This window comes from Euleptes europaea, chromosome 18 (genome assembly GCF_029931775.1).
Source record: "Euleptes europaea isolate rEulEur1 chromosome 18, rEulEur1.hap1, whole genome shotgun sequence".
Taxonomy (NCBI): Eukaryota; Metazoa; Chordata; class Lepidosauria; order Squamata; family Sphaerodactylidae; genus Euleptes; species Euleptes europaea.
This window is the reverse complement of record NC_079329.1, coordinates 7,041,592-7,067,764: the sequence shown is the minus strand read 5'-3', so window position 1 is coordinate 7,067,764 and position 26,173 is coordinate 7,041,592. Positions and strand designations below refer to the sequence as shown.

Genomic DNA, 26,173 nt, shown 5'->3' with positions numbered 1-26,173 from the left:
TCAGAATCACTGTCATTTCTTTGCCCAGTCTCAGTTCCAATAGCTTTCAAGAAGGAAACAGAAAACAAACCAGAAACAATATCTTAAAGTTCTGCTTATAAAACCCTCTGCTGAGCCATTCACAGCTAAAATGAGGGACTAGAGAGAGGCAATTTTCGTATCAGTACTAAATACCTCTTGAATTTCATGTGAAGAAGCACGTTGAGACACGAAAAAAAAGGTCCCCACGTCCACTGTGGAAAAGAGTGTTGAAAAACTCAGGTGCCTTCTGAGCCACCTTCTTGAAACCAGGCGGAAACTAAGGATGATGCTATAGAGGAGACCCAGGATAGTACATGTGGAGAGAGAGGTGTTCTTGGATTTCACTTGGCAGAGATGAGATGTTGCTGCTGATACAGATGCTGCTTCCGCTCGTGATGTATGAAGTACATAGCATGAAGTGCACGGGGTACCTTTCCCCTCAGATTCCACATCAGTGGTATCAGCCAGGTGAAATCCTAATTGGTGGAATTGTATCTCATATTGGTTGTAACTCCCAAGAACCTCTATTTGAGTGGCACCCTTCCCAGGATGATACATGTTTTCCTGTGTAAGGACTTCATGGCTCCTCTAATATAGAGTTGATGATGATGTCTGATTTTATTTTAGCAATTCTGTAGACTTGCAAAAACTGAATAGACATTTTTAATAATAATGATATGCCATAAGGTGCCAAAGCAACACTTTACAAGGGACAAAGAAACTTTGATTGCTCCTCTGAAGTGACGCAAAAGAAAGGAACAGGTCAGCTGCAACCTGCTGGCACTTTACACACATATATGCAGGATGGAGCGAAGGCAGCATGGTATAGCCATTCTTCTCAGTTCTCAGAAACTATGCAGGGTCAGGCTACATTTTAGTTGGGTTAGTTAGCATGAAGACTAGGTTTTGCAAGAGGCTGGGGAAACTTTATTTATTTTTTAACCAGCATTTATGTGCATAACTGGCTTAGGAAAAAAACTTAATAAAGAGACAAGTGTTCAAAATATAATGTTTATATAATTTTTTAAATAAGAAGAACTTAAAAGGGAGATCACCTCTGCAGGGAAAGGAAATGGACAACCACTTCTGCTTCTCACTTGCCTTCAAAGACCTTTGCTGGGGGCGCCATAAATTGGCTGAGACTTGACAGCAGATTACACACATATGCTGGAAAAACATTCCTCACCAAACACATGGGACTTGCTGACACAGACTCTGTTGAAGAATGCTGGATAATGTGTCTTCAAGGGGGTCAAAACAAATTAGCTGATCTATTCAGGGGCTGTTCTATTCCTAACTGAGAGGAACCTACTGTATCCACTTGAATGCCAGTCATTGGTGGGTAGTGGGAATGTCTGATGGTTCAATATCCAGCTTGTGGGTTTCCCAGTAGCATTGTGTTGGGGGAAATGAAAAGTGTCCCAGATGAGCCATTTCTCAGATTTAGTTGGGCCCTTATTGTGTTCTTAGATCAATCTGTGACCAATACAGATGCCATACGTTGAAAAGTTCTCTTCTCAACAAATAACTTATTTTGGTTGCAGCCTGATAACAAAGTTCTACCAGCACATCCTCGCCTTTGTGTTTGCCATCCATGAGATCAACAAGAACCCCAATATCTTGCCCAATGTCACACTTGGGTTCCACATCCATGACTCCTACATATATCTGAAATGGACTTACAGGACCACCCTGGACCTCCTCTTCACATCACTTGAACTTGTCCCAAACTACAAGTGTGGCACCCAGAAAAAAATGATCGGTGTCATTGGGGGATATAGTTCTGAAACCTCAACAGACATGGCAACTCTCTTAAGTTGCTACAAGATCCCACAGGTATAATCAGAGAACTGCGATTATTTGGAGTTTCACAAATCTCACATGCAGTTTAAGCCCCCTTCCCGATCTCGGGCCAAGGTTTTCAAAGAGTAAGAACTATGAGCAAAACAATAGGAAGAGAGGGGAATTATGTAACTTTGCATTTGGGTGTGATATGCATCTTGAAATGAGAGTTGTTGGGAAGGATGAATATTCCATTTGAAAATGGATGAATATTCCATTTGAAAATGTTGAGATGCTTTGGGGGGGGGAGGGTGTTAAATGTTTGATTCTGTTCAATGCATGGGTGTTGATTTGATTGTTGGCCAATTCCATCCATCTACTGGATAATCCATTCTGAGTACTATGAACTGTGCTTCTATTACGGTAGCTACTCAAAATAGAAACAAAGAAGGATTGCAGGGGAAAGGAAATGTGGCAGTTTCACTCACAACTGGCAACATTTGTCTGTGGGTTATGGCTTCTCAGATTATGAACAACATTCCTACAAGGCAACATTTCTGTTTCTACTCTGAATCCTCTTTTGGACACCAAAGCTAGAGGTGTCTGGTTCTTCTGGAATAATGCTAAGGAATGGAAATCAGATTTATGACTCCAGTTTCCACATCCAGGTGGGGTTTGAATGGGCTGAGGGAGTCATGAATAAAAGGAGGGAAAATACAACCTGAGATTTCCCCCTGTATTGACCATATGCTCCGATTTTTTAAAATATTAATTTTAACCATGCTCCTCTTGAATCCAATCTGTTTAATGCCAGAACCATACCCATAAGAAAGAGTACTGTTTTTGAAAGTAGAAAGCTCTCCTTGGTGCAACCTACCTTGTCTGGACAGCCTAACAAGGGGGTGGGAAGATGAAATTGAACTCCCAGTCAGTAGCTAGCCCTGAGAGAAGAATGTTCTTTGGCCAATCACAAAAACTGGATTCTCTATTCAAACCTTTCTATGTTTTGGCCAAAGGCTATACTACTTGGACTCTCTCTACTGGCTGTTGCTCACTGAGAGAGTTTGTTCTGGTGCAAAAACCTTAGCTTTTGCTCCTGCTGGCCTCATCCTGAGCTGACCTGGTGGGTTACAGCCTGCTGCTTCCATTGGATTGTTACTTGCCAGCTACCTGGAGGAGAAGAGAAGACATCTAACAGTCTGAGACCCTATCATTTTATTTCACATGCGGCTTTGTTTTCTAAATTTGGCTGCATGCAAGAAAGCAAGCAAGGGGAGGGGTTTCTGGGACTGAATTCACATTGGTTTCAACACTTTGTAGTTGTTATTGCTCATAACTGCTTAAATTCTTGTTTAATTCCTTTTTGATTAAACACTTTAAAAGTGTTAAAGGTTGGTTTGGTTCCTGTTTAAGTGTTGCCTGTTTGGTTTGTTTCTCTCTGTGTGTAGGAGCCATTTTACTTGGCTGCTGGTGGGTTTGTGTATCCTTATTGTGTGCCTAGTTGTTGTTGGGTTTGGCACTGTGCATCGGATTGGCTTGGTTGGCACCCTGTCTGGGCTGGCAGCAGTACCCCCAGACCTCCAGCTACTGGCATCATGTGGCTGGACATGGGTTTTGTGGGGTGTGTGCCGCCAGAGTGTGCCTGGGTGCTGCTGTGTCCAGTCTCCGCTGTGTGCATAGTGTAGGTTTTGTAAGGGATAGCACAAGCCCCACCCCCTTGGATTTACTTCTGGTGTCTTGTGTTTCGGGGGTTTTGTAAGGAATCTCAGCTGGCATAGACTTCTCCGTGTGGTTTGTTGTGCTGCTAGGTTATTGTGCTTCTAGGTAGCTAGATTGTAGTACTAGGTTGTCTGGTGGTTGTGTAGGGCTTGGCGGGCTTGCTTGCATTAGTTGTTAGGAAAGGAGAAAATGGGCTGGGGAAATTTCCCACCCATGTTAGCCTATGGGTTTTTTGTTTTGTTTTTGAAGCTGCTATGGGGAGGTTGCTAGAGGTCCCAAATTTTCAGGGTAGCTGGAAGGGACTCTCTTTGCAGGAACCCCCAGGTTTGGTAAAGATTGGGTCAGGGGTTCTGAAATTCTGGGGTCTGGAAGAGGTAGCCCCCTTCCTCCATTGAAATCAATTGCAAACACTTCACATTGGTCCCTATATAGAGGAAGGGAGGCAACCTCTTCCAGTCCCCATAACTTTGGAACCCCTCACCAAATCTTCACCAAACTTGGGGGTTCTTGCAAGGAGTAAAACTTCCAGCTACTCTGAAAATTTGGGATTTCTACCTGTAAAAATGCTCCCTGAGAAGCTGTGAAAACTGCAAAAAGGCCCCATAGGGTTTTAAAAGCTGAAATTTTGAGCAAACCCGAACGTAAAGCCAAATTCCTATCTTTACCGGGATATGAAATTCAGCATTTGGGTTTTCCCAGAAAAAAAATGGCCAAGAAACCCAAATCCGAATTTTCCGAGATTTGTATTTTTTTAACATCCCAACATTTGGTTCACTTTTCCCAAAAAAGGTTTTAATGGCTGCCGGATAATTCAGTCCCCCTGCTGTGTGAAAAAAAGTGATAAACCATTTAGATATGGTGATATCTTCTGAGAAATAAATAGAAATTGAGCATGATTGAGATTTAACATTGTAGACTTTTTTGTATTTTTTATAATACTTGTTTTATTCACACTATAAGCCGCTTGGCATTTTGCAAGGTGAAAAAATGGCTAATAAATATTTTAAATAAATAAAACAAAAATGTAAAAAACAGCCATGGTTCCAAACAAGTTTACTAGCTGCAACAGGAAATATGCAGAAAAAGAAAACGTGCAACATTCTGGAAAAAAAAGATTGGTCTTTTATGTAATTTACGTTGCTGATATAAAAGGATCATGATCTGAGGTAACATTTAAAGACCTTCTGAAACAAGAAGGTGGTAAATAAAGTATTCCTATAATCCCTCTGTTACATGTTTTTTTTTTTTTTCTTATTAGTTTTCATTTGGCTCATTTGAATCAGCAGTGGATAACCCAACCAGTCTCCCTCACTTTTACCGCACAGTCCCACAGGAAGCCCTTCAGTACGAGGGAATTGTCCAGCTATTTCTGCATTTCGGCTGGAAATGGGTTGGGCTCTTCACTATGGATAATGAAGTAGGAGACCGTTTTTTGCAAGCATTTGAGCCGATGCTTTCCAGGAAAGGAATCTGTGTGGCCTTCATAGAAAAAGCCATAATACAGATCATATGGGATGACATAAATTTTCTATTAAAATATTTTCTGAGTAGTAAAACAGATTTCTTGGATAGCAAAGCCAATGCAATTGTTCTACATGGAGAAAGTGCAACCCTTGCCTGGCTGGCAACCATTATGTCTATTCCCACAATTTTAATGAATGTGACAGGTTCTGATTATGTGGTGAGAACCTCTACAGGAAAGGTGTGGATTACAACAGCCCAGATTGACTTTGCATTCACTATTGTACAAAAGATATCAAATATACAAATATTTCATGGTGCTCTTTCCTTCACAATACATTCCAAGGATATCCTAGGATTCCATACGTTTCTCCAACAAATAAAACCTTCCTGGGCAAAGGGGGATGGTTTTATCAAGCAATTCTGGGAACAAGTCTTTCAATGTGCATTACTAGATTCCATTAATACAACAAATTTGGAAGACACATGCACGGGAGAGGAGAGATTGGAGACTGTCCCGGCACCTTTTTTTGAAATGACCATGAGTGGCCATAGCTACAGTATCTATAATGCTGTCTATGCCATTGCACATGCTCTACACAACTTGGCATCTGCCAGAACCAACTATAGAGGCATGGAGGATGGGGTTAGCCTGGCTTCTCTGAATGTGCCGCCTTGGAAGGTATTTTCTCTTCATTGACAAAAGAAAATCCCCTATCATGCTGAGGGTTGCAAAGAGATGGGGCCGTTGAAAAAGTGTTACTGACAATTCGAGATCACCTCTGTGTGAAAACCCGGAAGTGACATCAGCTCCCTGTCCCCAGCATGATGCTGTCAAAATTCCCCAAAATTCCATGGTAAAACCATGGAAATTATGGGAACTCCTATAGAGTCAGGGAGTATTTCCCTCTGACTAACCAGAGGACAAATCTAGAGATGGAGTTGAAAAGTGAGAAATTACATCTCACCACCTGGTAAGCTCTGACCCTCTGTCATTTTCTGACCATCCCCTGCAGACTTTGCTGCTCTTCATGCTTCCTTTGGCTTCCTGCAGCTCTGTAGGGTAGGTGGGGGCAAGCCTATTGTCCTTGTAATGCAGGGGTGGGGAACCATTGTTCCACCAAGGGCCATTTGGAGGTTTATAACATCATTCACACCCCGAATCAAACTTCATTCCTTTGTCCTGTAACTGGCCATGGAAGCTTATTCTCATGAGCAACCAAAATACTTGAATTCATAGAAAACCTTCCGTCTTTGATGAAAGTAATCTAAAAATCTGTTTGAAACTAAAAAGTATTGGTGAGGTCATTCCAATCCATGAAAATCACTCCAGGTTCCCTAATACATTTTATCTTTCTACTAAGCTCCACGCACTTCTTCAGAGAATTGCATTCAACAACAGTGCCGGAGATGAAGTGACCTTTAATGAACATGGAGAATTGAAAGGTGGATTTGATATTACCAATATGGTCACTTTTCCAAATGAGTCCTATGTCAGAGTCAAGATGGGGAGGCTGGATCCTCAGGTTCCACTTAGTAAAAGAGTTACCATCGACGAGGACAGAATTCAGTGGAACAGACACCTCACACAGGTGAGAAAAAATCTCCACTGTCTCTCAAAATATACAAAACTTTAATGAAATGAGTAGACAGACGCTTTAAGGAAGATAGCAAACAGACTCAACCAGTTTTTTAGTCCACGAATTTTGCTGATTGAGACACGGGCTGCCCATTCCTGACCTTTCCATGGCCGGGGACTGAGGTGTGGCTGAGGCGGTGCTGCGGCGCCTCCAAATCTGGTACCTGGACTTTTGGAGGCTTTTTCTTTTTTAAATGTTGCATTTTGCTCCATTGAGAACAACAAGGCTAACCCTGCAAAAAAGCCGAAAGGGGACAAGAAGCTGCCTATCGGCGACTCTGCCCCCTAGCATGTCATAGCAACACCCCCAGGATGCCAGCGCAGGGCTTTGTGTTGGTGGAACACAGGCGGAAGGTCCATCCACCGTCCATGGGTGGGAGACCAGTGTATGGGCCTCCCCACCACCATTGGGGCCACTCTGCAAGGCATAAGTGGCCCAGCCGCTGGTGCAGAGCCCCCCAATGCTGGTTCAGCCCCTTCCTGGCCACCAAAGGACTTTCATCCTAGAGATTCAAGAAGAGGCTGTGAATGACACCATCACTGGGCACGCAACATTTCAATCTCTGTTGATTCAGTAGTCTTCTTGGTAACGTGTATTCTCCCTTGATATCAGAGATATTACTCTTCCCATCAACTTGACAACTTTTACAGCTATTGTGAGCCAAAATACTCCCAAAATCTTCTCAGTTCTACCTTCTCTTTTTCTTCAATGACAGCTGCCTCCCTTATCTGTATGTAATGACAACTGCAAGCCTGGTTTCAGCAAGAAAAAGAAGGAAGGGGAGCCATTCTGCTGCTACGATTGTGATCCGTGTCCAGAAGGGAAAATATCAGACAAAGAAGGTAGGAAATGCTCTTATTCATATGACTCCTGTTGAAGATCCCAATATGTTTTTGGGACTGAGTGATTGCCTGAAGGGAGGGCATTTAAACATCTGCACTATGGGGACACATGAAAAGCCTCCTCGGTATTGAACATTCCTTGCGTTGCTGCATTTATTTCCAGAGATTTGTGTTATACTTTTTAGAAATAATGGGAACTCGATTCTAAAGAAAACACATCTCCCAGGCAGCAGAAAGGCATAGTTCTGTTTTAATGAAAGAGATAACCGGGTATGAGATTGAGAAGTATCACCATGAACACCGAAATACCCAGAAAGGTCCTTTCACCACAATGGGATTAACACTCTCATATCAATATATGTCTATAGCCTGAAAGTCAATGTCAGGATAGGTTAACAAAACTGTTTTAATCAAGGGTTGCAAATGACAGCAAGTAGGCCAATAAACATACAAGGTCACTAAACTTCAATAACTGTCACTAAACTTCATACATTTGTGTTTTATTATCTACTTAAAATTCTATGAACCATGACAGTTACCCAGGTTGAAAGCCATTTCGAGGGTGTCTTCATCAGCCCACTAAACAGTTGCTACAAAGATTCATAAATAATTGACAATTAACACATATTTACACACTGTAAAAATCAAGGGGTGACTAATAAAGAAAACTACCAGTTTCTAGGAGACACTATGTAAACATTTACAGTTAGGATGTGTTTCTTTTCAGGAACACTGAAGAGACTGCAAAATAATGTTATACCTGGGAAGACTAATGGATAAAGGTGAACCAGCTATAGAAGAATGTCAGATTAAAGACACCTACTATGGAATAGATCTTAAAGGGAACCAACTATACAAAACATTTGCATTTCAGGTTGATTGTACACAGCATAGTGATTTTTTGTTATTTCATCAAGGGTTGACCATACAAGGTTAGGTGTGTGTGTGTAAAGTGCCGTCAAGTCGCAGCCGACTTATGGCGACCCCTTTTGGGGGTTTTCATGGCGAGAGACTAACAGAGGTGGTTTGCCAGTGCCTTCCTCTGCACAGCAACCCTGGTATTCCTTGGTGGTCTCCCATCCAAATACTAACCAGGGCCAACCCTGCTTAGCTTCTGAGATCTGACGAGATCAGGCTAGCCTGAGCCATCCAGGTCAGGGCACAAGGTTAAGTACTATCTCATAAAAAAAAATTATATGATGAATGTGTCTAAATAGGTTCTCTTCTCCTTTCAGACATGGATTCCTGCATGACTTGCTCTGACAGTCATTATCCAAACCTGGGACAAGTCCAATGTATTCCCAAGATTCCAAATTTCCTTTCCTTTGCAGAACCCTTGAGCATAATTTTAGCCTTTTTGGCTCTCTCCTTTTCTCTGATCACAGCCCTGGTGCTCGCAATCTTTGTCAAGTACAAGGACACCCCCATCGTTAAAGCCAACAACCGGAGCCTCACCTATTGTCTACTCATCTCTCTCTTCCTCTGCTTCCTCTGCTCCTTGCTCTTCATTGGAAGGCCCAACAAGGTGACCTGCCTCCTCCGACAAACGACGTTTGGCATAATCTTCTCAGTCGCTGTTTCTTCTGTCCTGGCAAAAACTGTCACGGTCGTGGTGGCATTTATGGCGTCTAAACCAGGAAACGTTTTTCGAAAGTGGGTGGGGAAACAATTGGCATGGTCTATTGTTATCTTTTGCTTCTTTGTTCAAATTGGCATTTGTGCTGTTTGGCTAGGATCTTCTGCTCCATTTCCAGATGTGGACATGCATTCACTGCATAGAGAAATCATAGTGCAATGCAATGAAGGGTCAGCCACCATATTTTACTGTGTCTTGGCCTTCATGGGAATTCTGGCCTCCGTCAGCTTTATTGTGGCTTTCCTGGCTAGAAAGTTGCCTGACAGTTTCAACGAAGCCAAGTTCATCACCTTCAGCATGTTGGTCTTCTGCAGTGTTTGGCTGTCCTTCGTTCCCACCTACCTGAGCACTCAAGGAAAAGCCACAGTGGCCGTGGAGATCTTCTCCATCTTCGCTTCCAGTGCTGGCTTACTAGGCTGCATCTTTTTCCCCAAATGCTATGTCATCATTCTGAGGCCTGAGTTGAACAGAAGGGAGCAATTGATCAGGAAAAACCATTGAACCCTTCATTCATCTATTCACTTGTTCTGCAGCTGTATCTTTATCTGAATCTATATGTTTTTTATCTGTGGCTATTTTGTTTTTATCTATTTATTTATCTGTGGCTATTTTGTTTTCTGCATAGAATGAAACCCAGAAACCTTCCCCTGAAATTCTTCTGTAATAGGCATCTAAGACTCATTTGGAGAGTTTCTATGGGCCTTTATTCCTTGGTGGGGAGGTAGAAAAAATTCTACATTTGAATGTTTCATTCCTGTAAATCTCAAATAAAAAATGCTCAAATAAAAAATGCTGGCTCAGGATTTTTTGGGTGAGAGAAAGAGAGAGAGAGGAGAGAGAGAGAGAGAGAGAGAGAGAGAGAGAGAGAGAGAGAGAGAGAGAGAGAGAGAGAGAGAGAGAGAGTACTTAGAGGCCTAATCAAAGACCATCAACCTTATTTCTGGCATCCCTGTTACTGCACTGGCTTATTGACAACTCAGGTTGTCTGATACGCCCCTGCAACCGCAGCGGGGTGGGAAAAATGTGCTTGCAGCAAACTGAGGCCTAAGCCTCTGTCCTTGGTGATACCATTGTTAGCATTGTGTTTTGCCCAGATACCAGATCGTCCATGTGGTTGCTGGTGACATGAGGATGTCACTTCCCCTGTAGTATGGAAATGGAACTGCCGCATTGCCTGCGACAGAGTTCTAAACCGCTGTTTGCTGCTGGTAATTCCCAAAGGATCCCAAATACCAGCTAATGGCTAGCAATCACCTGCCAATAGGGCTGTCAAAAAAAAAATTCGGTACAGTTCGGATTCGGCCGAATTTGGCCCCTGTGGGTTCGGTATGTGCCGAAGTCTGAACTCCCCCACTTCGGATCCGTTCAATTCGGTGGGAATTCAAAGTTCGAAAACAAGTTCGGCCGAATAAAGCCATTAAAAACACAACCGCGCCTTTCCACGGCTCTGGGGGGGCATTTTTGGGCTTAGAAGTCCAAAACTTTTGGCAGAGCTTCAAAGGACGTTTATTGAAAGACTCCCCAAGTTTTGTAAAGATTGGGTCAGGGGGGGCTGAGATATGGGCCCTGAAAGGGGTCCCCCCACCCTTAATGTGCATCTCTCAGCAGAGCTTGCCGCCCACGCACAAAGCTCCCAGCCCGACAACAGCGGATAAATTAGCAAAACAACTGCAAACACAACCTTGTTAAACAACACCTTTGCAACACACAACTGAAACCTCCCCCCTCAAACCAGGGAGCGAGAGACTCGAGGGGGAACACACACCCCAGGCAGAACCGATGAAAGCCCCCTTTGGCTCCCCCCCCACCCACAGAAACTGCTCCCTCCCCACACACACACAGACTCTGCTTTCCCCCCACACACACACACATACACAGGAGAAAAATTATAGATTAAAGCCCCCAAAGGGGTCTTACTGTGGCTGTCTTCTGTTCCATCAGGACTGGCTGTAATCCAAGATGATTCCAATTAGGCACGGAACGTTATGCTCTGGAGAGTAGATGCACACAGGATCGGATCGGCTGCACCATTCATCCCAATAGGGGAAAGGGGAAAGCCCATATCTCGGGACCCCCTGACCCAATGTTCACAAAACTTGGGGGGTACTTTAAGAAGCTTCATCTGAAGTTCCAGTGAAAGTTTTGTGTCTGCACCCCCAAAAATGCACCCCCTGCAGCCATGGAAAGAGAAAAAGGGGGGAGGGGATATTTCTGCCCCCACTGAACCCATCTTTACAAAACTTGGGTAGTATCTTAAGAATAATTCACTGAAGCTATGCTAAAGGTTTGGGGGCTATATCCCCAAAAAATCCCCCCCTGCAGCCACATAAATGGAAAAGGGGGGGAGGGAAAAGGGGGAGAGCCCATATCTCGAGACCCCCTGACCCAATGTTTACAAAACTTGGGGGGTGTCTTAAGAACACGGGTCTGAAACTCCGCTCAAAGTTTGGGATGTGTACCCCCAAAAATGCGCCCCCTGCAGCCATGGAAAGAAAAAGGGGGGAGCCCATATCTCGGGACCCCCTGACCCAATGTTTACAAAACTTGGGGGGTACCTTAAGAAGCTTCATATGAAGTTCCAGTGAAAGTTTTGTGTCTGCACCCCAAAAAATGCTCCCCCTGCAGCCACAGAAAGGAGCGAATGTGCACAAGCACCCCCCCCACACACACACGAGGATTTCGCTCCCTCTCTCTCTCTCCCTGGCCGGGGCGCACATCAGCTGATTCCTCCAGTACTCAATCCTGACTGATTGGCCAGAAGAAGACCCAGCTTGCCCACCGATTGGCCGGGGGAGGAGAATGCTGCTTACTGACGGTTATGCTGCTTACTGACGGCCGAATTGGCCGGATTTATTCGCGAACTCCCAAACTCGCTGAATTCGGGCCCCCCGGTTGCTCGCCAGTTTTGAGTTCGGATCCGTCCGAACAGAAAAGCACCGAATCAGGGGAAATTCGGTTGATTTTCAGTTCGGACCGAACCGAATTGACAGCCCTACCTGCCAATTATTTCAGCATGTCGACAGGCAGAGGCCAACCGATAGAAAGGGGGGCCAATCCACATCGCCTCTTGATGAGGTCACTTTTGGCCTGACACAGAAGCACCCACTACGCAGCAGGGGGATGATCTAGCTCTCACTGTCAAACTGTATGAAAACCAGATTGGAAGACATGCTAACAAATCACCTCCTTCAGGAATATGTAAATATAACCATTTCACACATGCTCAGAAAGGACCCCCTCGCCACCTTGTTCTTCAGTTTCTTTCTGGAGGTTAAGCTTTTTTCCAAACAAATCCCCCAAAAGAGATCCCAGCCATGTCCTGGGGGTGATGTGCAAATTTCCCCTGCTGGCCAGTCCTGAAGCTTCCTGCACTTGCGATATGCAATGCTACTTTGAATGCTGAATGAGCAGTTTTGCCTCATGACACAAAATCTGCAGCAACAGAACAACGGGTGATCGTTTCACAAACGTTATACTCTGAGTTTTCTTCCTACGGGGCCCAAAAGAACCAGACACTGTTCTACTCTCTGCCAGTCCATACTCATAACAACCCTGTGAAGTAAGTGTGGCTGAGAGGGTGGGACCAGTGCAAGGTCAAACAGCATCCTGCAGGTGGAGAATGGGGATTCAACCCTGGCTCTCCCTGATCCTAGTCAGAGATTCCAGCCACTACATCACACAGGCTCTGAAAGGTCAGGAAAGTGGAAAAAGACCCTCCCTGGCTGCCTGTCTATTTCCTCGCAAAACTCAAAGAGCAAAATCTTATTTTCAGGCCCCAAATGGCTTGCAGTTGGAGGACACAAAGGACCACTTCCTCCCACACTGTACATCCCATCTATTAATGTTTCCCTCTCGGTTCAGATCCTCCTGCTCTCCGCACCCCTGCTTAAATCAGTGAGGCAGGTGGTGCTCAGAAACAAGGCTTGTCAGTTTGGCATCTTACCTGTAGAATGCCCTTCCCTTTGAGGCTCGCCTGACACCGAGGTGCAAGGCCAAACTTATTCTCTTTTCCCAAGTGGTTAAAAGCCGGATTGATCTTCAAACATTTTGATCGTTTGCCCCTAACCTGAGAGAACACAGGGTTTAACTTGGGGGTTTATTGCTGGATTTTTAGGCTGGGTTTCTTGGAACTTTTAATGATTCTATGCTGTTTATGGCTTTATCATGCTTCACTTTGTAAAACACTTTGAATAGGTTCTCTGGACAAGTGGTGCAGAAATGTTCCAGACTATGGGGAGGGGGCTGTGGCTCAATGGTAGAGCATTTGCTTGGCATGCAGAAGATCCCAGGTTCGATCCCTGGCATCTCCAGTTAAAGGGTCTAGGGAGGGAGGTGATTTGAAAGACCTCTGCCTGAGATCCTGGAGAGCTGCTGCTGGTCTGAGTACACAATATTGACTTCGATGGACTAAGGGTCTGATTCGGCTGAAGGCAGCTTCATGTGTTCATGTGATAAATAAATTCATCCAAGAAAAAGTTCACCATAGTTCTTGCTTTGTCACTTCCATTCAGAGATGCCCAGTTTTTTTTATTGCATCATGGGTGGGCGGGGGCCCATGCTAGTCTTTCTGAGCTCCCCATTACAACTGCTGCCTCACTATAGAGAAGCTGGGATGAAATTAGAAAAAAATATTTTTGCTTCACTAGTTTTGCAAATTGTTATACCAGAACAATATTAACTGTCTTCCAGAGGAGATAACCACCACTATAATTATCAAAATCACTGCAATTTCTTTTCCCAGTCTCAGTTCCAGTAGCTTTCGAGAAGAAAACAGAAAACAAACCAGAAATAAAATCTTTAAGTTCTGCTTATAAAACCCTCTGCTGAACCACTCTCAGCTAAAATGAGGGACTACAGAGAGGCATTTTTTGTATCAGTACACAATATCTCTCGAATTTGATACAAAGAAGTAGGTTGAGACACGAAAGAAAAGTTTCCTACGTCCACTGTTGAAAAGAATGTGGGCACAATCAGGTGCCATCTGAGCCACCTTCTTGAAACCAGGCGGAAACTAAGGATGATGCTGTAGAGGAGACCCAGGACAGTATATGTGGAGAGAGAGGCGTTCTTGGATTTCACTTGGCAAAGTCTGAGATGTTGCTGCTGATACAGATGCTGCTTCCGCACGTGGTGTATGAAGTACATAGCATGAAGTGCACGGGGAACATTTCCCCTCAGATTCCACATCAGTGGCATCAGCCAGGTGAACTCCTAATTGGTGGAATTGTATCTCATATTGGCTGTACTTCCGAAGAAGTTCTATTTCATTGGCACCCTTCCCAGGATGATAATTGTTTTCCATTGTAAGGAAGTCATGGCTCCTTCTATGTAGAGTTGATGATAATGTCTGATTTTATTTTAGCAACTAAGTATACTCGCAAAATTGAATAGGCATTTTTAATAATAATGAGGCATGATGAGGTGCCAAAGGAATGCTTTACTTCCAAGAAATGCTGATCCTTTTCCCTCCCTCCTTCACCCTGCTTCCACCAGACATCACCCCTCTGGATAGGTAAATATTGGCAAAAGTACCCTCACTCTATTTGCACCCCTCCACCCTTTATTTCCTCCAGTTCTTGTGTGAATTGTACATGAATAAGTCATTTAGCGCTTATGTGATTCTTCTTCTTATCTTTAAAATGATAAAAACACAATATTTTGAACACCTGTCTCTTTATTAGTTGTTTTCCCTAAGCCACTGATCCACATAAATGCTGGTTAAAAGATCCCTAAAGTTGACCCAGCCTCTTGCAAAGCCTAGTTTCCATGATAATTCACCCAACTAAAATGGAACCAGTGTGGTGTAGCAGTTAAAAATGCTAGACGCTAATCTAGAGACCCGAGTTTGATTCCGCATTCCTCCACATGAGCAGCGGTCTCTAATCTGGTGAACAGGGTTTTTTCCCCCACTCCTACACATGAATCCTGTTGTGTGACCTTGGGCTTGTCACGGTACTCTCGGGACTCTCTCAGCCCCACCTGTCTCACAAGGTGTTTGTTGTGGGGAGAGGAAAGGAAGGCGTTATGAAGCTGGTTTGAGTCTCCTTAATCAAATAGAAGTAATTGGGTTATAAAAACCAACTCTTCTTCTCAAATTAGGGTAACATATGAAGGCATATGGTAAACAGATTAGAAATAGATTAGAAGGAGAATACAAATAGTTTGCACAAAACAGATTTAGAATATGTACGCAACAGTAAAACTCAGAATCACTGAATGAAATTGCTTGGCAGTATGCTGGAGAAACATAAGAAAGTAATTCCTCACAGAAAACATGGGACTTGCTGACACACACTCTGTTGAAGGATGCTGGATTATGTGTCTTCAAGGGGGTCAAAACAAATTTGTGGATCTATTCAGGGGCAGTTGTGTTGCTAACTAAGAGGAACCTACAGTATCCACTTGAATTCCAGTCATTGGTGGGTAGTGGGAATGTCTGATGGTTCAATGTCCAGCTTGTTGGTTTCCCAGTAGCATTGTGTTGGGGGAAATGAAAAGTGTCCCAGATGAGCCATTTCTCAGATTTAGTTGGGCCCTTATTGTGTTCTCAGATCCATCAGTGACCAATACAGATGCCGTATGTTGAAGAGTTCTCTTCTCAAACAATAACTGATTTTGGTTGCAGCTTGATAACAAAGTTCTACCAGCACATCCTCGCTTTGGTGTTTGCGATCCATGAGGTCAACAAGAATCCCAATATCCTGCCAAATGTCACCCTTGGGTTTCACATTCATGACTCCTATATATATCTGAAATGGACTTACAGGACCACCCTGGACCTACTCTTCACATCACTTGAACTTGTCCCAAACTACAAGTGTGGCACCCAGAAAAAAATGATCGGTGTCATTGGGGGATATACTTCTGAAATCTCAACAGATATAGCAACTCTCTTAAGTCGTTACAAGATCCCACAGGTATGAGCAGAGAACTGCGTTTATTTGGACTTCCACAAATCTCACATGCAGTTTAAGACCCCTTCCTCATCTAGTGACAATGGTTTCAACGAGTAAGCAAAAAATAGGGGGAGAGGTGAAATATGTTACTTTGCATTTGAGTGTGATATGCATCTTGAAATGAGAGATGTCAGGAAGGATTTCAAAGGATGTGTGTGGCATATTCCATTTGAATATGTTGAGATGATTTTTTTTGGTAGGGAGGATGTTACAATACTTGATTCTGTTCAATGCATGGGTGTTGGTTTGATTATTGGTCAATTCCGTCAATCTACTGGATAATCCTTTCTAAGTACTATGAACAGTTCTATTACGGTAGCTACTCAAAATGGAAGCAAAGAAGGATTGAAGGGGAAAGGAAATGTGGAAGATTCACACAGATCTGGCGACATTTGTCTGTGGGTTTTGGCATCTCAGATTATGAAGAACATTCTTAGAAGGCAACATTTTTGTTTCTACACAGAATCCTCGTTTGAACACCAAAGCTAGAGGTATCTGGTTCTTCTGGGATATTGCTAAAGAACAAAAATCAGCTTCATGACTCCAGTTTCCACATCCGGGTGGGATCTGAATGGTGGGACGGAAAGTCATGATCAAAAGGAGGGAAAATACAAATCAAGTTTTCCCCTGTATTGACCATATGCTCCAATTTTTAAAAAATATAAATTTCGAACATGCTCTTCTTGAACCCCATCTGTTTAATCCCAGAATTGTGCCCATGAGAAAGAGCACTGCAGGATTTTACATAGAATATAACAGTGATTAAATGGCACATTGAAACCAAATTTTTTTTTTCACTCTTAGGAATTAGTCAAAAATAATTGCCAGATTAGTATAGAAGGTTACTGGTGTACAAGTAGCCAGCCGTGGCTCAGTGGGACAACAACTGCTTGGAATGCACAAGGTCACAGGTTCATTCCAAAGCATCTCCAGTTACTGATCAAGCAGTACTTAATGGGAAAGACCTCTGCCGGAGACCCTGGAGAGCCATTGCCAGTCAGAGTAGACAATACTGACCTTCTTTCAATGAAGGGATTGCAAATTCTTGCTGAACAGCTATACCTGATACACACTTAGGCAATCTGAATTTATGTCCCCAAAAAATTAACAAAAAGGAATCAATATTGTGTGAAATATCTTCTACCAAAACTCCAGTATCATAAAGTATCATTGTTTCATTTTCCCCAAAAAGTGTTTAATGGCTGCCGGATAATTCGTACCTCCTGCTTTGTGAAAGAAAGAAAAAGATAAACCATTTAGATATGGGGTTATCTTTTGAGAAATAAATGAACATTGGGCATGACTGAGATTTAAATTTTGATCTTTTATGTATTTTTTATAATATTTGTTTTATTCACACTATAAGCCGCCTTGAGTTCTGCAAGGTGAAGAAATGGCTAATAAATATTTTAAATAAATAATATAAAAATTTAAATCACTGCCATGGATCCAGACATGTTCACTAGCTGCAACAGGAAACATGCAGGAAAAAGATGTGCAACAGTCTGGAAAACAGAGTAGTCTTTTATGCAGTTTATGTAACCGATATAATAGGATTAAGATCTGAGGTAACATTTAAAGACCTTCTGAAACAAGAAGGTGATAAATGAAGGATTCCTATTCTCCCTCTGTAATATGATTTTTTTTTCTTATTAGTTTTCATTTGGCTCATTTGAATCAGCAGCAGATAACTCAACCAGTCTCCCTCACTTTTACCGCACAGCCCCCCAGGAAGCCCTACAGTATGAGGGAATTGTCCAGCTATTTCTGCATTTCAGCTGGAAATGGGTTGGGCTCTTCACTATGGATAATGAAGTAGGAGACCGTTTTTTGCAAGCAGTTGAGCCGATGCTTTCCAGGAAAGGAATCTGTGTGGCCTTCAGAGAAAAAGCCATAATACAGGTTGTGTGGGATGACATACAATTTATTTTAAAATATTTAGACAGCAGTAAAACAGATTTCTTGGATAGCAAAGCCAATGCAATTGTTCTCCATGGAGAAAGTGTAACCCTTGCCTGGCTGGCAACCATTATCTCTATGCCCACATTTTTAATGAATGTAACAGGTTCTGATTATGTGGTGAGAACCTCTACAGGAAAGGTGTGGATTACAACAGCCCAGATTGACTTTGCATTCACTATTGCACAAAAGATATCAAATATACAAATATTTCATGGTGCTCTTTCCTTCACAATACATTCCGAGGATATCCTAGGATTCCATACGTTTCTCCAACAAATAAAACCTTCCTGGGTAAAGGAGGATGGTTTTATCAAGCAATTCTGGGAACAAGTCTTTCACTGTGTATTAGTAGATTCCATTAATCCAACCAATTTGGAGGACACATGCACTGGAGAGGAGAGATTGGAGACTGTCCCAGCACCTTTTTTTGAAATAACCATGAGTGGCCATAGCTACAGTATCTATAATGCTGTCTATGCTATTGCACATGCTCTACACATCTTGGCGTCCGCCAGAACCAACCACAGAGGCATGGAGGATGGGGTCAGCCTGGCTTCTCTGAATGTGCCACCTTGGAAGGTATTTGCTCTTCACTGACCAAAAAAACAAAACAAATCCCCTATCATGCTGAGGGTTGCAAAGAGGTGGGGCCGTTGAAAAAGTGTCACTGACAATTCGAGATCACCTCTGTGTGAAAAAACGGAAGTGACATCAGCTCCCTGTCCCCAGCATGATGCGGTCAGAATTCCCCAAAATTCCATGGTAAAAGCCATGGAAACTATGGGAACTCCTATAGAGTCAGGGAGTATTTCCGTCTTACTAACCAGAGCACAAATCTAGAGATGGAGTTGAAAAGTGAGAAATTACATCTCACCACCTGGTAAGCTCTGACCCTCTGTCCCTTTCTGACCATCCCCTGCAAACTTTGCTTCTCTTCATGCTTCCTTTGGCTTCCTGCAGCTCTGTAGGGTAGGTGGGAGCATTCCTATTGTCCTTGTAATGCAGGGGTGGGGAACCATTTTTCCACCAAGGGACATTTGGAGGTTTATAACATCATTCATGGGCCATACAAAATTATCAACTTAAAAATTTGCCAACCCGGACCCAGGCCGGCAGCTACCCCAGATTACCCCCCTCCCTCGTGGAAAGCAGGGAGGCAACCAACCAGGTGGCACAATCGCCCACCTGGTGTCACAGGATGGTCTTTAGCATCAGCTGGGCATAGCCGTCCAGCCACATGCCACTCCTGCTCCACACAGTCGAGGCCAGATTCCACAGCCGGCTCCTGCTACCTCCGCCTGCAGGGATGAAATGAGGACACACTAGCTAAGAACTCCCCCCCCCCGTGCATTCTGGCCCTGCCTCCTTTAGCACCTCCATTGTCACCACTTCCACCCCCAGCCCTCTTGTAGTACAGAGGGAATACGTTTCTCCATGGCCCGGGTGGGAAAGGGTTAACACAGTTTATTGGGCAGTCATAGAAGCGTCATACCTCACGACACTTCTTTATTTTTCTCAGCAAAATGAACTCACATCTGCCTTGAATAGAGGCTATTCCTGCCCACGAGAGGGGGTGGATCACCAATCTTAGATCCTTTTGAGCTAGCGATCTGCCAGGACACACAAAGTGCCGGATCAAATGATTTTACGAGCCTTAAATGGCCCCTGGACCCACCCCTGTTCTTATGGATGGGCACATTTGCATATAGATAGCGATGAATGCTGCTGGCCAACAAAATTAACTCTGGATGCAGCAAAACCAAAACGGAATTTCTGGAAGCTCCTTCAGCAGTATGCATTCCAGAAACACCCTGAATCAAACTTCATTCCTTTGTCCTGTAATTGGCCATGGAAACCTATTCTCATCAGCAACCAAAATACTTGAATTCATAGAAAACCTTCAGTCCTTGATGAAAGTAATCTAAAAATCTGTTTGAAACAAAAGTATTGGTGAGGAGGTCATGGCAATCCATGTAATTCACTCCAGGCTTCTTAATACACTTTCTCTTTCTACTAAGCTCCATGCACTTCTTCGGAGAATTGCTTTCAACAACAGTGCCGGAGACGAAGTGACCTTTAACGAACATGGAGAATTGAATGGTGGATTTGATATTACCAATATGGTCACTTTTCCAAATGAGTCCTATGTCAGAGTCAAGATGGGGAGGCTGGATCCTCAGGTTCCACTTAGTAAAAGAGTTACCATCGACGAGGACAGAATTCAGTGGAACAGACACCTCGCACAGGTGAGAAAAAATCTCCACTGTCTGTCAAAAATATACAAAACTTTAATGAATTGAGTAGACAGAAGCTTTAAGTAAGATAGCAAACACACTCAACCACTTTTTTAGTCCAAGAAGTTTGCTGATTGAGACACGGGCTGCCCATTTTTGACCTTTCCATGGCCAGGGACTGAGGCGTGGCTGAGGTGCTGCTGCGGCACCTCCAAATCTGGTTCTTTTTAAAATGGGCCATTTTGCTCCGTTGAGAACAACAAGGCTACCCCTGCAAAAAAGCCGAAAAGGGACAGGAAGCTGCCTATTGGCGGCTCAGCCCCCCAGTACGCCTTAGCAACACCCCCCAGGATGTCAGTGTGGGGCTTTGTGCTGGTGGAACACTGGCGGAGGTCCCATCCACCATCCATGGGTGGCGCTGCCCCGGCAGCAGTGGGAGACCAGCGTATGGGCCTCCCCACCGCCATTGGGGCCACTCTGCAAGGCGTAAGTGGTCCAGCTGCTGGTCTAGGGGCCCCCAATGCCGGTTCAGCCCCTTCTTGGCCACCAAAGAACTTTCATCCTAGAGATTCAGGAACGGGTGTGAATGACACCATCACTGGGCACGCAACGTTTTAATCTCCGTTGATTCAGTAGTGGTCTGGATAACATGTATTCTCCCTTGAAATACAGTATGTTATTCTTCCCATCACCTTAACAACTTTTACAGCTATTGTGAACCAAAATACTCCCAAAATATTCTCAGTTCTCCATTTTCATTTTCCTCAATGACAGCTGCCTCCCTTATCTGTGTGTAATGACAACTGCAAACCTGGTTTCAGCAAGAAAAAAAAGGAAGGGGAGCCTTTCTGCTGCTACGATTGTGATCCCTGTCCAGAAGGGAAAATATCAGACAAAGAGGGTAGGAAATGCTCTGATTCATATGACTCCTGTTGAAGATCCCAATATGTTTTTGGGACTGATTGCCTGACGGGAGGGCATTTAAACATCTGTGCTATGGGGAAACATGAAAAGTCTTTTCGGTATTAAAAATTCCTTGTGTTGGTGCATTTATTTCCAGAAATTTGCGGTATACATTTTAGAAATAATGGGAACTCGATTCTAAAGAAAACACATCTGCCGGGAATCAGTAGGGCACAGTTCTGTTTCAAGGAAAGAGACAACCCGGTACGAGATTGAGAAGTATCACCATGAGCACCCAAACTCCCAGAAAGGTCCTTTCACCACAATAGGATTTACACTCTCATATAAAAAATATGTCTATAGGCTGAAAGTCAATGCTAGGACCAGTCAACAAAACTGTTTTTATCAAGGTTAAATACTATGGACCATGAGGGTTACCCAGGTTGGAAGACAATTCAAGGGTGTCTTCATCAGCCCACTGAACAGTTGCTACAAAGATTCATAAATTATTGACAACTAACAGATATTTACACACTGTTAAAAATCTTATTGTGACTAATAAGGAAACCTACCAGTTTCTAGGAGACACTCTCTAGTAGTCTTCCCAAGTTTAACATTCCTTTACAGTCTCTTCAGTGTTCCTGAAAGGAAAAACATCCTAACGCTATATAATTACAAAAAGGTGAACCAGCTATAGAGGAATGTCAGATTAAAGACACCGACTATAGAACAGATCTTAATGGGAACCAACCATACATAACATCTGCCTTTCAGGTTGAATGTAAACAACATAATGATTTTTTGTTATTTCATCAAGGGTTGACCATACAAGGTACTATTTCATCAAACTGTATTTATATGATGAATGTGTCTAAATAGGTTCTCTTCTCCTTTCAGACATGGATTCTTGCATGACTTGCTCTGAAGGTCATTATCCAAACCTGAGACAAGTCCAATGCATTCCCAAGATTCCAAATTTCCTTTCCTTTTCCGAACCCTTGAGCATGATTTTGGCCTTTTTGGCTCTCTCCTTTTCTCTGATCACAGCCCTGGTGCTCGCAATCTTTGTCAAGTACAAGGAAACCCCAATCGTTAAAGCCAACAACAGGAGCCTCACCTACTGTCTACTCATCTCTCTCCTTCTCTGCTTCCTCTGCTCCTTGCTCTTCATTGGAAGGCCCAACAAGGTGACCTGCCTCCTCCGACAAACGACTTTTGGCATCATCTTCTCAGTCGCTGTTTCTTCTGTCCTGGCAAAAACTGTCACGGTCGTGGTGGCATTTATGGCGTCTAAACCAGGAAGCATTTTCCGAAGGTGGGTGGGGAAACAATTGGCATGGTCTATTGTTATCTTTTGCTTCTTTGTTCAAGTTGGCATTTGTGCTGTTTGGCTGGGATCTTCTCCTCCATTTCCAGATGTGGACATGAATTCACTCAATAGAGAAATGATCGTGCAATGCAATGAAGGGTCAGCTACCATGTTTTACTGTGTCTTGGGCTACATGGGATTTCTGGCCACCGTCTGCTTTATTGTGGCTTTCCTAGCCAGAAAGTTGCCTGACAGTTTCAATGAAGCCAAGTTCATCACCTTCAGCATGTTGGTCTTCTGCAGTGTTTGGCTGTCCTTCGTCCCCACCTACCTGAGCACTCAAGGAAGAGACACGGTGGCCGTGGAGATCTTCTCCATCTTCGCTTCCAGTGCTGGCTTACTAGGCTGTATCTTTTTCCCCAAATGCTATGTCATCATTCTGAGGCCCGAGTGGAACAGAAGAGAGCAGCTGATCAGGAAAAAACATTAAACCCTTCATTCATCTATTCACTTGTTCTGCAGCTGTATCTTTATCTGAATCTATTTATTTTTTATCTGTGGCTATTTTGTTTTCTTCTATTTCTTTACCTGTGGCTATTTTGTTTTCTGCATAGAATGAAACCCAGAAACTTTCCCCTGAAATTCTTCTGTAATAGGCATCTAAGACTCATTTAGAAAGTTTCTATTGATATGCCTGTATTATTTTATTAATTCCCAATGACAATAACACAGTAGGAGGTTGAGAGTTCAAAGCAGTCTGTTTATTAGGCCCAATATACACACCGGATGGGAATTGCCCCAAATGCGCAGGACAATTCACACACCAGAACAAAGGATTGCAACGTTTATAACTTCTGGTCAGGGGTGTTACAATTATGTAATATAGTGCGTAGAGATACAAAGACCCAATAATGGATACATTTGGAGTAGCATATCGTATCAGTGTGGTTTTGAGGCCTGGATTTAGGTGGCTACATGATCTGTAATGGAGAAACAACACTTAACATTCTCATCTGACACCCCTAAATCACTGCCTTGGGCCTCATTAGGGCGGCTAGCTGAACCAGGCCTGCAAGGATGATCTCACTGGCACCTGATTCATAATGGCTGCTAGTTTACGCTAACTCAGTGATCACACAGGAGTGAAGAGGAACCAAAGAATAATACTTGACCCCCTATTCATGGGGTATTGTCATTATATATGTGTGCAGAATATGGTATTGTGCTAGATGCTAACCCTTATGCCCCGGGCTTAGCATCTTTATAAGTGTGAGCATGCGGACTGAGCATGCGGACTTATAAAAGCATACATTTCCAAAAATAATGAAGATTATAGGCATAACACTATGGGCCTTTATTCCTTGGTGGGGAGGTTGAAAAAAATATACATTTGAATGTTTCATTCCAGTAAATCGCAAATCAAAAATGCTGGCTCAGGATTTTTTGGGTGAGAGAAAGAGAAAGAGAAAGAGAAAGAGAAAGAGAGAGAGAGAGAGAGAGAGAGAGAGAGAGAGAGAGAGAGAGAGAGAGAGAGAGAGTACTTAGAGGCCTAATCAAAGACCATCAACCTTATTTCTGGCATCCCTGTTATTGCACAGGCTTATTGAAGACTCGGGGTGTCTGATACACCCCTGCAACCGGAGCGGGGTGGGAAGAATGTGCTTGCAGCAAAGTGAGGCCTAAGCCTCTGTTCTTGGCGATACCATTGTTAGCATAGTGTTTTGCCCAGATACCAGATCGTCCATGTAGTTGCTGGTGACATGAGGATGTCTCTTCCCCGGATGTTTGGAAATGCCACTGCTGCATTGCGTGTGACAGTGGTCTAGGCCGCTGTTGGCTGCTGGTAATTCCCAAAGGATCCCAAATGCCCGCTAATGGCCGCTCCCCACCGAAATTCAGCTGGTCGACAGGCAGAGGCAAACTGATAGAAAGGGGAGCCAAACCACATCCCCTCCTGATGAGGCCACTTTTGCCCTGAGGCAGAAGCACCCACATCGCAGCAGGGGGATGATCTAGCTCTCACTGCCAAACTGTATGAAAACCATAGACCAAGACCCTTTCTGTCCCACAACCAGGCCTGCAATCAGATTGGGACACATGCTAACAAAGCACCTCCTCCAGGAATATGTAAATATAACCATTTCACACATGCTCAGAAAGGACCCACTCAGCACCTTGTTCTTCAATTTCTTTCTGGAGGTTAGGCTTTTCACCAAACAAATCCCCCCCCCCAAATCCCAGCCATGTCCTGGGGGTGATGTTCAAATTTCCCCTGCTGGCCAGTCCTGAAGCTTCCCGCGCTTGCGATATGCAATGCTACCTTGAATAATGAATGAGCAGTTCTGCCTCATGGCAAAAAATCTGCAGCACAGAACGAGTGATCGTTTCACCAACGTTATACTCCGCGTTGTCTTCCAGTGGGGACCAAAAGAACCAGACCAAGGTCAAAACAGCATCCTGCCATTGGAGAATGGGGATTCAACCCTGGCTCTCCCTGATCCTAGTCAGAGATTCCAGCCACTACATCACACAGGCTCTGAAAGGTCGGGAAAGTGGAGAAAAATCCTCCCTGGCTGCCTGTCTATTTCCTCGCAAAACTCAAAGTGCAAAATCTTATTTTCAGGCCCTAAATGGCTTATAGTTGGAGGACACAAAGGTCTACTTCCTTCCATACTGTACATCCCATCTATTAATGTTTCCCTCATTGTTCAGATCCTCCTGCTCTCCCTGCTTAGATCAGTGAGGCTGGTGGTGCTCGGAATCATGGCTTGTCAATTTGGCATCTCACCCCCAAAGAATGCCCTTCCTTTTGAGTCTTGCCTGACACCTACGCAACTATCATTTTGGTGCAAGGCCAAACCTATTCTCTTTGCCCAAGAGGTTAATAGCCGGGTTGATCTTCCAACATTTTGATCGTTTACCCCTAACCTGAGAGAAAACACGGTTTAACTTGGGGGTTTGTTGCTGGATTTTAAGGCTGGGTTTCTTGGAACTTTTAATGATTCTGTGCTGTTTATGGCTTTATCATTCTTAACTTTGTAAAACCTTTTGAATAGGTTCTCTGTTAAAAGTGGTGAAGAAATTATCCAGATTTCAGGGAGGGGGTTGTGGCTCAGTGGCAGAGCATCTGCTTGGCATGCAGAAGATCCCAGATTCAATCCCCGGCATCTCCAGTTAAAGGGACTAGGCAGGTACTGTAGGTGTTGTGAAAGACCTCTGCCTGAGACCCTGGAGAGCCGCTGCTGGTCTGAGTACACAATACTGACTTCGATGGACCAGGGATCTGATTCAACTGAAGGCAGCTTCATGTGTTCATGTGGTCATGTGATAAATAAATAAATTCAGCAAAGGAGAAGTTGTCCGCAGTTTTTGCTTTGTCACTTCCATTCAGAGATGCTCGGGTTTTTTATTGCATCATGGTTGGGTGGGGGCCCTGCTAGTCATTCTGAACTCCCCATTCCAGCTCCTCCTAGTGAAGCTGGGATGAAATTAGAAAAAAATATTTTTGCTTCACTAGTTCTGCAAGTTATTATCCCAGAACAAAATTAGCAGTCTTCCAGAGGAAATGACCACCACCATAATTATCAAAATCACTGTAATTTCTTTGCTTGGTCTCAGTTCATATAGCTTTCTAGAAGGAAACAGAAAACAAACCAGAAATAAAATCTTTAAATTCTGCTTATAAAACCCTCTGCTGAGCCATTCACA

At 43.6% G+C, this 26,173-nt stretch overlaps 2 protein-coding genes across 2 annotated transcripts; both read left to right on the top strand.

The window, feature by feature from the left end:
- The first annotated feature begins 380 nt into the window (after positions 1 to 380).
- Positions 381 to 9,602, top strand: LOC130490292 (vomeronasal type-2 receptor 26-like). The gene is made up of 6 exons (XM_056864118.1): positions 381 to 448; positions 1,566 to 1,857; positions 4,781 to 4,939; positions 6,366 to 6,575; positions 7,339 to 7,465; positions 8,701 to 9,602. Exons 1-6 carry the CDS (start codon positions 381 to 383, stop codon positions 9,600 to 9,602), a joined length of 1,758 nt encoding a protein of 585 aa, XP_056720096.1.
- A 6,071-nt stretch (positions 9,603 to 15,673) lies between these two features.
- LOC130490291 (vomeronasal type-2 receptor 26-like) lies at positions 15,674 to 22,955 on the top strand. Its single transcript, XM_056864117.1, has 4 exons — positions 15,674 to 16,018; positions 20,038 to 20,265; positions 21,028 to 21,154; positions 22,054 to 22,955. Exons 1-4 carry the CDS (start codon positions 15,674 to 15,676, stop codon positions 22,953 to 22,955), a joined length of 1,602 nt encoding a protein of 533 aa, XP_056720095.1.
- The last annotated feature ends 3,218 nt before the right edge of the window (positions 22,956 to 26,173 follow it).

Coding starts and splice junctions, on each gene's coding strand:
- LOC130490291 (XM_056864117.1), top strand. CDS start 15,674: ATGCCGTATGTTGAAGAGTTCTCTTCTCAAACAATAACTGATTTTGGT. Junction 16,019..20,037: donor GTCGTTACAAGATCCCACAG/GTATGAGCAGAG, acceptor CTTTCTACTAAG/CTCCATGCACTTCTTCGGAG. Junction 21,155..22,053: donor GAAAATATCAGACAAAGAGG/GTAGGAAATGCT, acceptor TTCTCCTTTCAG/ACATGGATTCTTGCATGACT.
- LOC130490292 (XM_056864118.1), top strand. CDS start 381: ATGTTGCTGCTGATACAGATGCTGCTTCCGCTCGTGATGTATGAAGTA. Junction 449..1,565: donor CATAGCATGAAGTGCACGGG/GTACCTTTCCCC, acceptor TTTTGGTTGCAG/CCTGATAACAAAGTTCTACC. Junction 7,466..8,700: donor GAAAATATCAGACAAAGAAG/GTAGGAAATGCT, acceptor TTCTCCTTTCAG/ACATGGATTCCTGCATGACT.